The sequence below is a fragment of the Cannabis sativa genome, chromosome 4 (genome assembly GCF_029168945.1).
Source record: "Cannabis sativa cultivar Pink pepper isolate KNU-18-1 chromosome 4, ASM2916894v1, whole genome shotgun sequence".
Taxonomy (NCBI): Eukaryota; Viridiplantae; Streptophyta; class Magnoliopsida; order Rosales; family Cannabaceae; genus Cannabis; species Cannabis sativa.
The window spans coordinates 73,494,736-73,505,485 of record NC_083604.1 but is presented as its reverse complement, the minus strand read 5'-3'; the positions used below and the strand labels follow the sequence as shown (position 1 = coordinate 73,505,485).

General features: G+C 33.4%; 1 protein-coding gene across 1 annotated transcript; it reads right to left on the bottom strand.

Annotated features, from left to right (window-relative positions):
* Positions 1-493: 493 nt before the first annotated feature.
* On the bottom strand, positions 494-3,967 carry LOC115712018 (triacylglycerol lipase OBL1). The gene is made up of 5 exons (XM_030640220.2): positions 3,469-3,967; positions 2,239-2,432; positions 1,956-1,989; positions 1,042-1,670; positions 494-943 (listed from the first exon to the last, which is right to left on the bottom strand). Exons 1-5 carry the CDS (start codon positions 3,797-3,799, stop codon positions 653-655), a joined length of 1,479 nt encoding a protein of 492 aa, XP_030496080.2. The 5' UTR covers positions 3,800-3,967; the 3' UTR covers positions 494-652.
* Positions 3,968-10,750: the final 6,783 nt, after the last annotated feature.

Genomic DNA, 10,750 nt, shown 5'->3' with positions numbered 1-10,750 from the left:
ATTATTACTTCTTTAAAAACATACCACTTCAAATTTTCGAACCAAAAATTCCATGGGCAGTTAACATTCCAATAAAGTAATTTGGAAAAAATATGCAGATCAAAACTTCTTTTGAGAAAGAGGCTTGCGAAAGTGAAATTGCATTGGACAATCTTACAAACTTTGTAGTGGATTACCGTGACTTCATCATCAAGGGCATTAAGATCTATAACTGTACTGGATAAAATAGCTATATTGTTATCCCTAAAAAATTTCAATATAAATCAGCAGCCTTTTAGTTACAACGTAAGAATGATGTTTTATAATAAGTCATAATTTGTGACTAAAAGTAAAAAAATTTGTAGTGAATTAGTAAAATAAAAGTGTCCATGGTATATATATGTAGTGTGTAGTGTGGTTGATCAGATAAAAATTGTAGTCTTTGTTAATTTTACTTTTGCTAAACTAAAGTGATTATGTTTTCACATAGGTTATAATAATCGTGCCAACTTAATTTGTTAATATGGGCTTCATTATGCTTTCATATTACATTGATAAATATTATTACACTAATTATTAAGAACAGATCGAGATAGCTTATTATCACATATATTAATATACATAATAATATGAATATAATAAATAAATAAATAAAGATTAACTAATTTATTCCTTATTGAATTTTAGTATGTGAAGTAGTAGCATTGGATTCCTTAGGTGGTAGAAAAATATCTGGAGAGGTTAGGCGAGTGGCATTAACATAATCTTGAGGACAATGAGCTGGTACTCCTGGAATGACCAAACCAATTACCCTAAACAATCTCAAAAAACCACCTTCTCTATATTCAGGACCCATACTCCTTGGAATAGTGAAGCTTCTCACTAATTCTCCAATAGCATTTCCCATCATTGGTATTGCCTTCAGTGGTGAGAAATAGTTTTTGTTTGGCTCCTCTGCTACTATCTGCACGTGCCAAGTAAATATCATTAATAGGCCATTAATTTTTTTACGTGCATGCATGCATGCATGTGTAAATATATATAAATAAATATAACACGTACCTTAGCTTGGTAGTGTCTGTTACTATATACGCACGTGCCAAAATGCTTAAACATAAGGGCATTGTCATCGTAAGGTAGCCTAGGGACCAAATCATTACCATAAACAAATCTAAAGTAACGAATATCATGTTCAACCATTTCATTTTTCATGTAATCTCCAAAGGTGTGATTTCCAACCCTAGGTTGACCAAAAGTGTAGACTCCTTCAAGTTTCCGAAGTAACCATTTATCATCGTGAATTGAAAGAACCGCAGGGAAGAGAATGGCGAGGGCCCCACCCAAACTGTGTCCGGTTAGGATGAACTTAGTTTTGTCGTTTTCCTTCAAAAGAGTGTATAGCTTTTCTCTTATGTCGTAATAAGCTAAGGGTTTTGGTCTTGCTAGGTTGAGTTCGCTGTTTGTGTCTAGGTCTTTAGGAAAACCTACGCTCTTTTGTAAGCCTAGGGCTTTCATGAAGCCACCGTGGATTTTTCCAACTCCTTCAATCTCGTACCATGAGATGTCCACGTCAGAGCTCCACGCGTCAGAGTCAAATGGTTCTGTTCCTCTAAACGCCACTACAATGGTGTCGTGATCTTCACCTTTGTCTCGCATTATAAACGCTTGTGTTGTGGCTTTTCCTTGATAATCTGTAATATGTAATTCATTATTTGCTTAATATTAATAATCAATAGTAATAATTAACGTATGATATATGAATCATGTCTTTATATATTAATCCATAAAAAATGTAGAATTAATTAATTAATTAATTTATACTCAGGCATGTTCTTTATTATTTTGTGTAATTAATCTTATATATTATTTTTTTTTGGTAAATATATACGATCTGATTTTTTTATGCAACATATACGATCTGATGATTTGATATACATTTTTATAAGAATTAATAATTTGGGACAGCTGTTTCGTACCGTTCCAGTAGTCATAAAATCCCACGAATTCCATCTGTAGAGGATAACACAAATAGTTTAAAATTAATTAGCTAGGATTACCAAATAAAATTGTTATCGATCGTATCACTTCTATCGAACAAAAATCTTATCATCAATTTATTCACAAAAGAAAATAATGACTATTATTTTATCAAAGAAAAAAAGAAAATTGCTAATATCATTTTTATAAAAAAAATGAATTAATAACGCAAAAAGAAAAAATATTGTGTCAATTTTTTTTTATATATATATATGTATATACCTTCCATGTGTGAGTAACAGTGTTTTGGATGTGAGGTTGGTTTTCATAGGAGAGCTTTGAAGCCATCATGGAAAGAGCTGCATTGTACCGTACATCTCCATGTTTTATGTTAGAATCAAGCTCTGGTCTCTTGTCCAAATTTCCAATAAAGGAAAAGAAATCTGCTGATTCTTTGTCCGGAATAACAACTCTTCCTATATATAATAAAAGAAGTATTAATCATATATATAATATAAGTTATGATGATCCAAATCGAATATATATTGTTATAATTAATTTGTGGTTATTTATACCTTTTATTGATTAAACTATTGGCTTCATTAATATTAAACTAATATGACTATGAGGAGAGATTGATGGTTGTAATCATGACTTGGTCAACAATTCAACATCTAAACCTACCTACTACGTATTCCCACTTGGACTAATTAAATATTAATTAAGGGATGCTAATTAATTAATTATGAGGGATAATATAATTAATAATTAAGGCTGCTAATCTCTGAGCTGTTTGCAATTGTAAATAATGTCAGAAAAAATATGCCAATATATAGCCAATTATCATTAAGAAACATGGATATGACATGATGATCTTTTGAGATCTTTAACACTTTATATCCATGTGGTGTGGCTAAGGCTAACCCAGCCTCTCATCTCACGTAATTGTTACTTTATATTGAATTGTATTTTATATAATATTTTTTGTGTATACTGGTATTAATTTTTATAAATACCTAAATATATAATATTTTAATATAAATTAAAATTTTAACATAGTATTATATAAAAATATGATATATATATGTTACAATTTAATATATATAATATAATACAATAAAATACAATATGACATAATACAACGTAACAAACCACCCCTTAAAGTTTAAAAGACACATTTCAATTTCACCATCTTTTCCTTTTTCTTTTACCTTTCGAAAAGATATATGTACTCAATTAATTAATATTCCACATTTCTTTCAAAACAATAACTGAAGTCTTATAATAAAACAAAACTAGTACTGTGGTTAACATCAATAGAAAAATTGTAATAAGAATATATCTATTAAAGCAGAAGAACAAAAATCTAACTCATATAATAAGATAAAAGACTCTTTATATATAATTAATTAATCTGTAAACTAATAAATAAATCAAAATTTAAGGGGTGATTAAACATCTTTTTCAGTTTTTAGTCATTAAATAGCAAGGGAATAGAGATAAATAACGAACCTCGAATAGAATTATAAATGAGGTTAAAGAAATTGCCATTACTGGACAAGAGATTCAAGCCCATTTCAATGGCAGATCCAAGAGTGGCGAGTGGCTTGGACACAAAGCTGAGAGTCTTTTGGGCAACAATGGAGAGAAATATGATCCAACGGCGCCCAAAACTTTCCTCAGTGGCACTCGAAGAATCAACGAACTTCCTTTTCTCCATATCACTCGAAAATAATATGTGCATCAAATCAAAAAACCCCACTTCTTCAGGTTTCAATAGCATATAGCTAGCTGAAAAATCTTTGTTACACTCCATATCCATCCCTACTACGGTTTCACCCATATATGTCTAATTAACTTTATATATACTTATATTCTCTCTCTCTGATCTATATATGTATATCTATGATTTGTAAAAATAATATATTGATATATTGATGAAAACTTAGGTTTAGAGACTTTCTATATTTATAGACACAGCTCTTGTCGTGGGAGAACGGTTGGCCGAGTCATAAATCTGACCATTTGGTTTAGTAATAATATATTATAAGATGAGTTGGAAAACTATACCCCACTTTTGAAAGTATAATAATTAATAATGAAAGCTATTATTTATTATTATTACTGTTGTTTAATTAGAGTCTGATCTAGCTAGACACAAGTAATAAGAATACTTTTCACGCGTTAGGTAGATGCATATTGAATTATATATGTATATATTTATATATTCCCAAACATTATTACAAGTTCTCAATTGAAATCATTATATTATATATATATATATGGTGGTGGGATGGGATCACTTTAAATATATATATATATATACTAATTGTGTAGAATAAATCAGAATAGAACACAATTCATATATAAACTTTAATATTGTGTTTAATTGATTATATTATATAATTTATTGATTTATTCAGATGCATACGCTATAAATTATTTTGTAAGAATTTATAACTAATTTATTGGGAAATAAATGTGTATAGCTAGGCACAAATTTGGTCTGGTCCTTTTAAGTTTTTCTTACCATTGACTTAGGCCTGGTCGTCTTTGGTTATGTGCTGACTAGATATATATAGTAAATAAACGTGTTTCTTTAAATGTTGAGAGTCTTCAGACAAGTTGACCAAAAACACACACACACATATATATATATATATACATATGTAAAAGATAATAAAATGAATAAATATCAAATTGCCCCTCCATGGTAATCTTTAATTAATGAGTATTTTTTTATACAACTTTGTAGCTTAATAATAGTATTAATATATATTTTAATTATAGCTCTATCTTCTAAATATACTCTACTCAACTTAATCTAACAGCTCCATAAGAAAAAAAAAAGGAAAGGTTCTATTATAATATATGTTTTACTATGTAACGCAACACACGAGAGATATATAATTGTTTAATTTGTGGGTACGTATGTAAATCCATAATTAATCTATAATTTAATAATTTTATTTAAACTACTATTATCATATTTGACATGATTAATTTTTTTTTTTAAGATTTTACTCTCCATGCGAATAAAACAATAAAACTTTTATTCTGGATCATGCCAGCAAATCAAACCAACTTGTAAATTTCATTCACTAACTAATTATTGAATTAATGTTAAATAAATAAACATGACTAGTGTGATTTACGTACACATATATATAATTAATAATATTTAACATTTAAGTAATCAGCTTAGACGATTTCAGAATGACGTTGTTCTATGTTAAACGAATAAATTAAAATAAACTATATATCGATATCTCTAGAGATCAGAAGACTTTGTGAAAAGATTAATTATATATTGAAAAGAAAATACATATTTATAAATTGATTCTCCAAAAATGTTATCGACTTTTCGAATAAATATATATTCTAGATAATCTTTCAATTACTTCAAAAACAGTAGCTCTAAATAATTGAAACACTTTAAATAGTATATGTATTAAATTAATTTTGTGGGCCAATTATAACATAATTAAGTAGCTTAATTAAATATAATAATATATTAGCAAGGGTATATATAAAATATAAATAATATAGCTAGAGTGGCCCTCGATAGTGGGTGGGCGTATAGATTTAAAAAATTGTATACATATTCGGTCGTTTCTCACGTTTTTGTAAATATGATAATATTTATATATAAATAAAAGAAGAGGCTGCTGAGAATGAATTATAATGTCTATTATAATATTAAGCTGAGAGAGAGAGAGTAAGGACAAAAGAAACATGATATATACTATCCAATAATGAAATCATTCGATAATTTCCAGGGTGCTTCTCCTCTTTTTCTTTCTTTTTTCTCTTTTTTATTTTTTATTTTGGAGAAAACATCAAAGTATACTTGATATATCTTTAAGGGTTGGTTGTTAGGTGTATTGTATTATATTATATTAAATTAAATATTATATATATATATATTATATTTGATGTGATCAAACCGATCACAATGTTCAAATATCAAGAACAATTAATCGATCAAAGTCTATGACAGATTTAACAAAAGCTTAGTGCAAAAGATTGTAAGTAAAAACAGTAACAGAAACTGAATTAAAACAAGAGAGAATGAAATCAAGATTCAGCCATTAAGGAACTTTCCATTAAACATGTATGCAAAGAATACAATGTACATCAATTGGTGATTCAAACTAGAGAATGAGTGAGAGGAAATTGAACTCGAACTGAGCACACCAGAAACTGGTTTCTTAACACCAGTCCTATACCACCTCACAGCCTCTCTCTCTGTCTCTCTCTCTCTTATTTCTGTGAATTGAAATGTGAACCACACCAGGCTAGGAGTTAGTTGAGTCTATTTATAGACAAACCAACTTAACTAACTTAACCATAAAACCGGTAAGGTAGTTAGGAAAGTCCAAAGAGTATTCAGCTAAGACTCAGTTTCTAGGCCACTTTACAACAATTCCACCTTGGCATAGATACTTAGACTTAGAGAACACGAGCAGGAAAGGCTGAACATTAAAGGAAAAATTGGAAACTCATCCAATTTCCTTGATGTTGACCAAGTTCAGACAGTGTCTAAACTTGGTTTGAGTGACACATTTTGTAAAAATGTCTGCAGGGTTGTGGTCAGTGCAGATTTTCTTCACTTGAACCTCTCCATTGGCAATGATCTCTCTGATAAAGTGAAGTTTGATGTCGATATGCTTTGATCTATCATGGAACATAGGATTTTTCATTAAGTGCAAAGCACTTTGGTTGTCACAATGGACAGTCATGTCCTCAGAGTTGAACCCGAGTTCTTTTGATAGACCTTTTAACCAGAGTGCCTCTTTTATTGCCTCAGTTGCAGCCATGTACTCGGCCTCTGTGGATGACAGGGCTACAACTTTCTGCAGGTTTGACTTCCAGCTAATGCATCCACCTAAAGCTGTGAAGATATAACCTGTCAATGATCTCCTTGTGTCAATGCATCCAGCATAATCAGAGTCGACAAATCCTTCAACCTCACATTCACTTTTCTCTGTAGATTTGTAGATCAAACCCATGTTCAGAGATCCTTTAACATACCTCATGACCCATTTTACTGCATCCCAGTGCAGATTTCCAGGGTCAGCAACAAAACGACTTACTATGCTCATGGCATAGGCCAAGTCAGGCCTTGTGCATACCATGGCATACATCAAGCAGCCTACACAGTTTGCATAAGGTATGCCATCCATGCTTCTTCTCTCTTCCTCAGTTTGGGGTGCCTGCTCCTTAGTGAGCTTAAAATGTTGAGCCAATGGTGTCATCACAGGCTTGGCTTCATTCATGTTGAACTTCAATAGAACTTTCTTCAAGTATCCCTGCTGTGTCAGCATGATGAAACCAGGTCTCTTTCTCCTGATTTCGATTCCAAGAATTTTCTTGGCTTCTCCCATATCCTTCATCTCAAATTCACCTTTGAGTTGGCACTTTAACTCTCTGATTTTGTGTTTATCCTTGCCTACTATTAGCATGTCATCAACATACAATAGAAGGTAGGTTTCTTTGTCAAAATAAACACATGGATCATATTTGCTCTTGGTGAATTTTATTTTTTGACATGAACTTGTCAAATCTGATATTCCATTGTCTAGGTGCTTGCTTTAGGCCATAGAGGGATTTGTGTAGCAAGCATACCTGGTTAGGATTACCATTGTCAAATCCCTCAGGTTGCTTCATGTAAATTCTCTCATCCAAAGTGCCATGTAAGAAAGCTGTCCTCACATCCATTTGATCTATTTCTAGATCTTGAGCAGCAGCTTTTGCCATAATGGCTCTAATGGAAGCTTGTTTCACCACAGGTGCAAATATATCATTGAAATCGACACCTTCTCTCTGAGTGAATCCCTTTGCCACAAGCCTTGCCTTGAATCTTACTGAATTTTCATTAACTCCCTCTTTCTGTCTAAACAGCCACTTGCTATCGATCAATCTTTGCCCTGGTGGTCTGTTCACAACAGACCATGTTTTGTTTCTGATCAATGATACTTTTTCTTCATTGATTGCCCTCAACCAGTGTTCCCTGTTTTTGCATTTCAGTGCCTCCTTGTATGTAGTGGGTTCAGAGTTTTCGAGTTCACTGGCAGCAGCTAGTGCAAATGCAGAGAAATCTGCATAACCAAGTCTTGAAGGAGGTCTGATGTCTCTTCTTTCCCTGTCTCTGGCCAAGAGATAGTCATCAAGATCTCCTTGTGTTTCATGAGATTGTTCTTCAAGCTCTTGAGCTTGATTCTCATCTGCTTCTGAGTCTTTGTCTGTGCAGTGTGACTGATCCACCTCAAGATTGACTCTGCAATATGGCTCTTCTGTCTGCAGTGTTGGATTTGGTAATGGTTTCATGGCCATTTCTTCTTCTCTGAAAGTGACATCTCTGCTGATGATACACTTTTTGAACCCTGATTCAAGACACCAAAGTTTGTATCCCTTAACCCCTTCAGGATATCCCAAGAACATACATTTCACTGCCCTAGGCTTCAGTTTGTCTTGCCTTACATGAGCATAGGCAGTGCACCCAAAAACCTTTAGATGGTCATAGGTTTGAGCTTCTCCAGTCCACTTTTCTTGTGGTGTCATGAAATTGATACCAGTGGAGGGACATCTATTTATTAGATAGCATGCTGTGTTCAGAGCTTCACCCCAGAATTTTCTTTCTAAACTAGCTCCTTTAAGCATGCATCTAACTCTTTCAAGCAGTGTCCTATTCATCCTCTCTGCCAGGCCATTTTGTTGAGGAGTGTCTCTAACTGTCAAGTGCCTGGCTATCCCTTCTTTGCTACAGAACTCCTTGAACTGGTTTGAGCAGAATTCCCATCCATTATCTGTTCTAATCTTCTTGAGTTTCTTACCAGTTTGGTTCTCAAGGAGTTTTCTCCAATTGACAAATGTGTTGAAAGCCTCATCTTTGGTTTTCAAGAGATAAACCCACACCTTTCTTGAGTAATCATCAATGATACTCATGAAATAGTAAGCACCACCAAGTGTAGGAATTCTTGAAGGGCCCCAAAGATCTGAGTGCACATATGCCAACTGTTCTTTGGTTGTGTGCTTTGCTGGTGTGAATTTCTGTCTGCAGCTTTTGCCATATATGCACTCCTCACAGAAATCCATCTTGCATGACACCTTTCCTTTAAGAATCCCTTGCTTCTTCAATTCCATCAAGCCTCTTTCACTCACATGTCCCAGTCTCAAATGCCACATCCTTGTCAAGTCATCATCACCTGTACCTGTAACATTTGAAGCTAGGCCAGTAACTGATTTTCCATTAAGAAAATACAAGCCATTTCTATATATTCCTTTCATTACAGTAGTGGAACCTTTAATTACATTAAGTGAGTTTTCATCAATTTTGATTTTGCATCCTTTTGAGGCTAAGACACCAATTGACAAGAGATTTCTCTTGAGTTCAGGAACATACCTGACATCAGTGATGATTCTTTGAGCACCATCATTCATCTGCATCACAATAGATCCAGTCCCTTGAATTGTGCATGCCTTGTTGTCACCCAATAAAACAGTACCCCCTGTTTTCTTCTCAAGATTGCAGAACATTTCTTCACAAGGACACATGTGAAAAGAACAACCAGAATCGAGTATCCATTCTTGTCCAGAATCTGTGTTTGACACCACCAGAACACCAGCTGAGTCATAACCATCAGCAACATCAGCTTGTCCCTTTTCTTTGTTCTTTTCTTTCTTCAATTTGTTCTTCAAAGCAAGACATTCATCTCTGAAATGTCCTTCTTTCTTGCAATAGAAACACTTCTTGTCAGTTGTGTTTCTTGAACCTGTCTTTGCTTTCTGGTTCCCTCGATCACCACCATGTTTGTAGTTCTTGTGCCCTTTCTTGTCATGTCTTCCTTTGACAAATAGACCTTCTCCATTGTGCTCTGTTTTGTCATCTGATTTGCTTTGAATTTCCTTAGAATTCAAGGCTGCTTTTACCTCAGACATTGTAAGAGTATCTTTGCCATAAAGAATTGTATCAACAAAGTGTTCATACAATTTTGGCAAAGAACTCAGTAGGATTATAGCTTGGTCCTCTTCATCTAGCTTCACACCAATATTGTTCAAGTCAAGAACAATCTTGTTAAAGTCATCTAGGTGTCTTCTAAGCTCCTTGCCATCTTCCATCCTCAAGGTGTACAGTTTCTTCTTCAAGTACAGCTTGTTTGCAAGGGACTTCTTCATGTAGATCGTAGCAAGCTTTTCCCACAGTCCAAGGGCTTTCTCCTCATCTGCAACTTCTCTCAGTACTTCATCTCCAAGACTGAGAAGAATTACAGAATGTGCCTTGGTCTCGATTTCTTGTTTCTTCCTCACATCTTCAATTGCTTTCAATGCATCCACATTAATGGCTTCTGCAATGCCTTGATGTACCAGCAAGGCTCTCATCTTGATTCTCCAAAGGCTGAAGTCATTAGCTCCTGTGAACTTGTCAACCTCGTACTTAGTTGATGCCATTTCTTGATTTCAATCTTGTTGCAGACAGACTTTAATCAAACACTTCTTGATCTCCTCGATTGAACCTCAGCTCTGATACCATTTTATGTGATCAAACCGATCACAATGTCCAAATATCAAGAACAATTAATCGATCAAAGTCTATGACAGATTTAACAAAAGCTTAGTGCAAAAGATTGTAAGTAAAAACAGTAAAAGAAACTGAATTAAAACAAGAGAGAATGAAATCAAGATTCAGCCATTAAGGAACTTTCCATTAAACATGTATGCAAAGAATACAATGTACATCAATTGGTGATTCAAACTAGAGAATGAGTGAGAGGAAATTGAACTCGAACTGAGC

Coding starts and splice junctions, on each gene's coding strand:
- LOC115712018 (XM_030640220.2), bottom strand. CDS start 3,799: ATGGGTGAAACCGTAGTAGGGATGGATATGGAGTGTAACAAAGATTTT. Junction 2,433..3,468: donor CATTTATAATTCTATTCGAG/GTTCGTTATTTA, acceptor TATTATATATAG/GAAGAGTTGTTATTCCGGAC. Junction 944..1,041: donor ACAGACACTACCAAGCTAAG/GTACGTGTTATA, acceptor TGGCACGTGCAG/ATAGTAGCAGAGGAGCCAAA.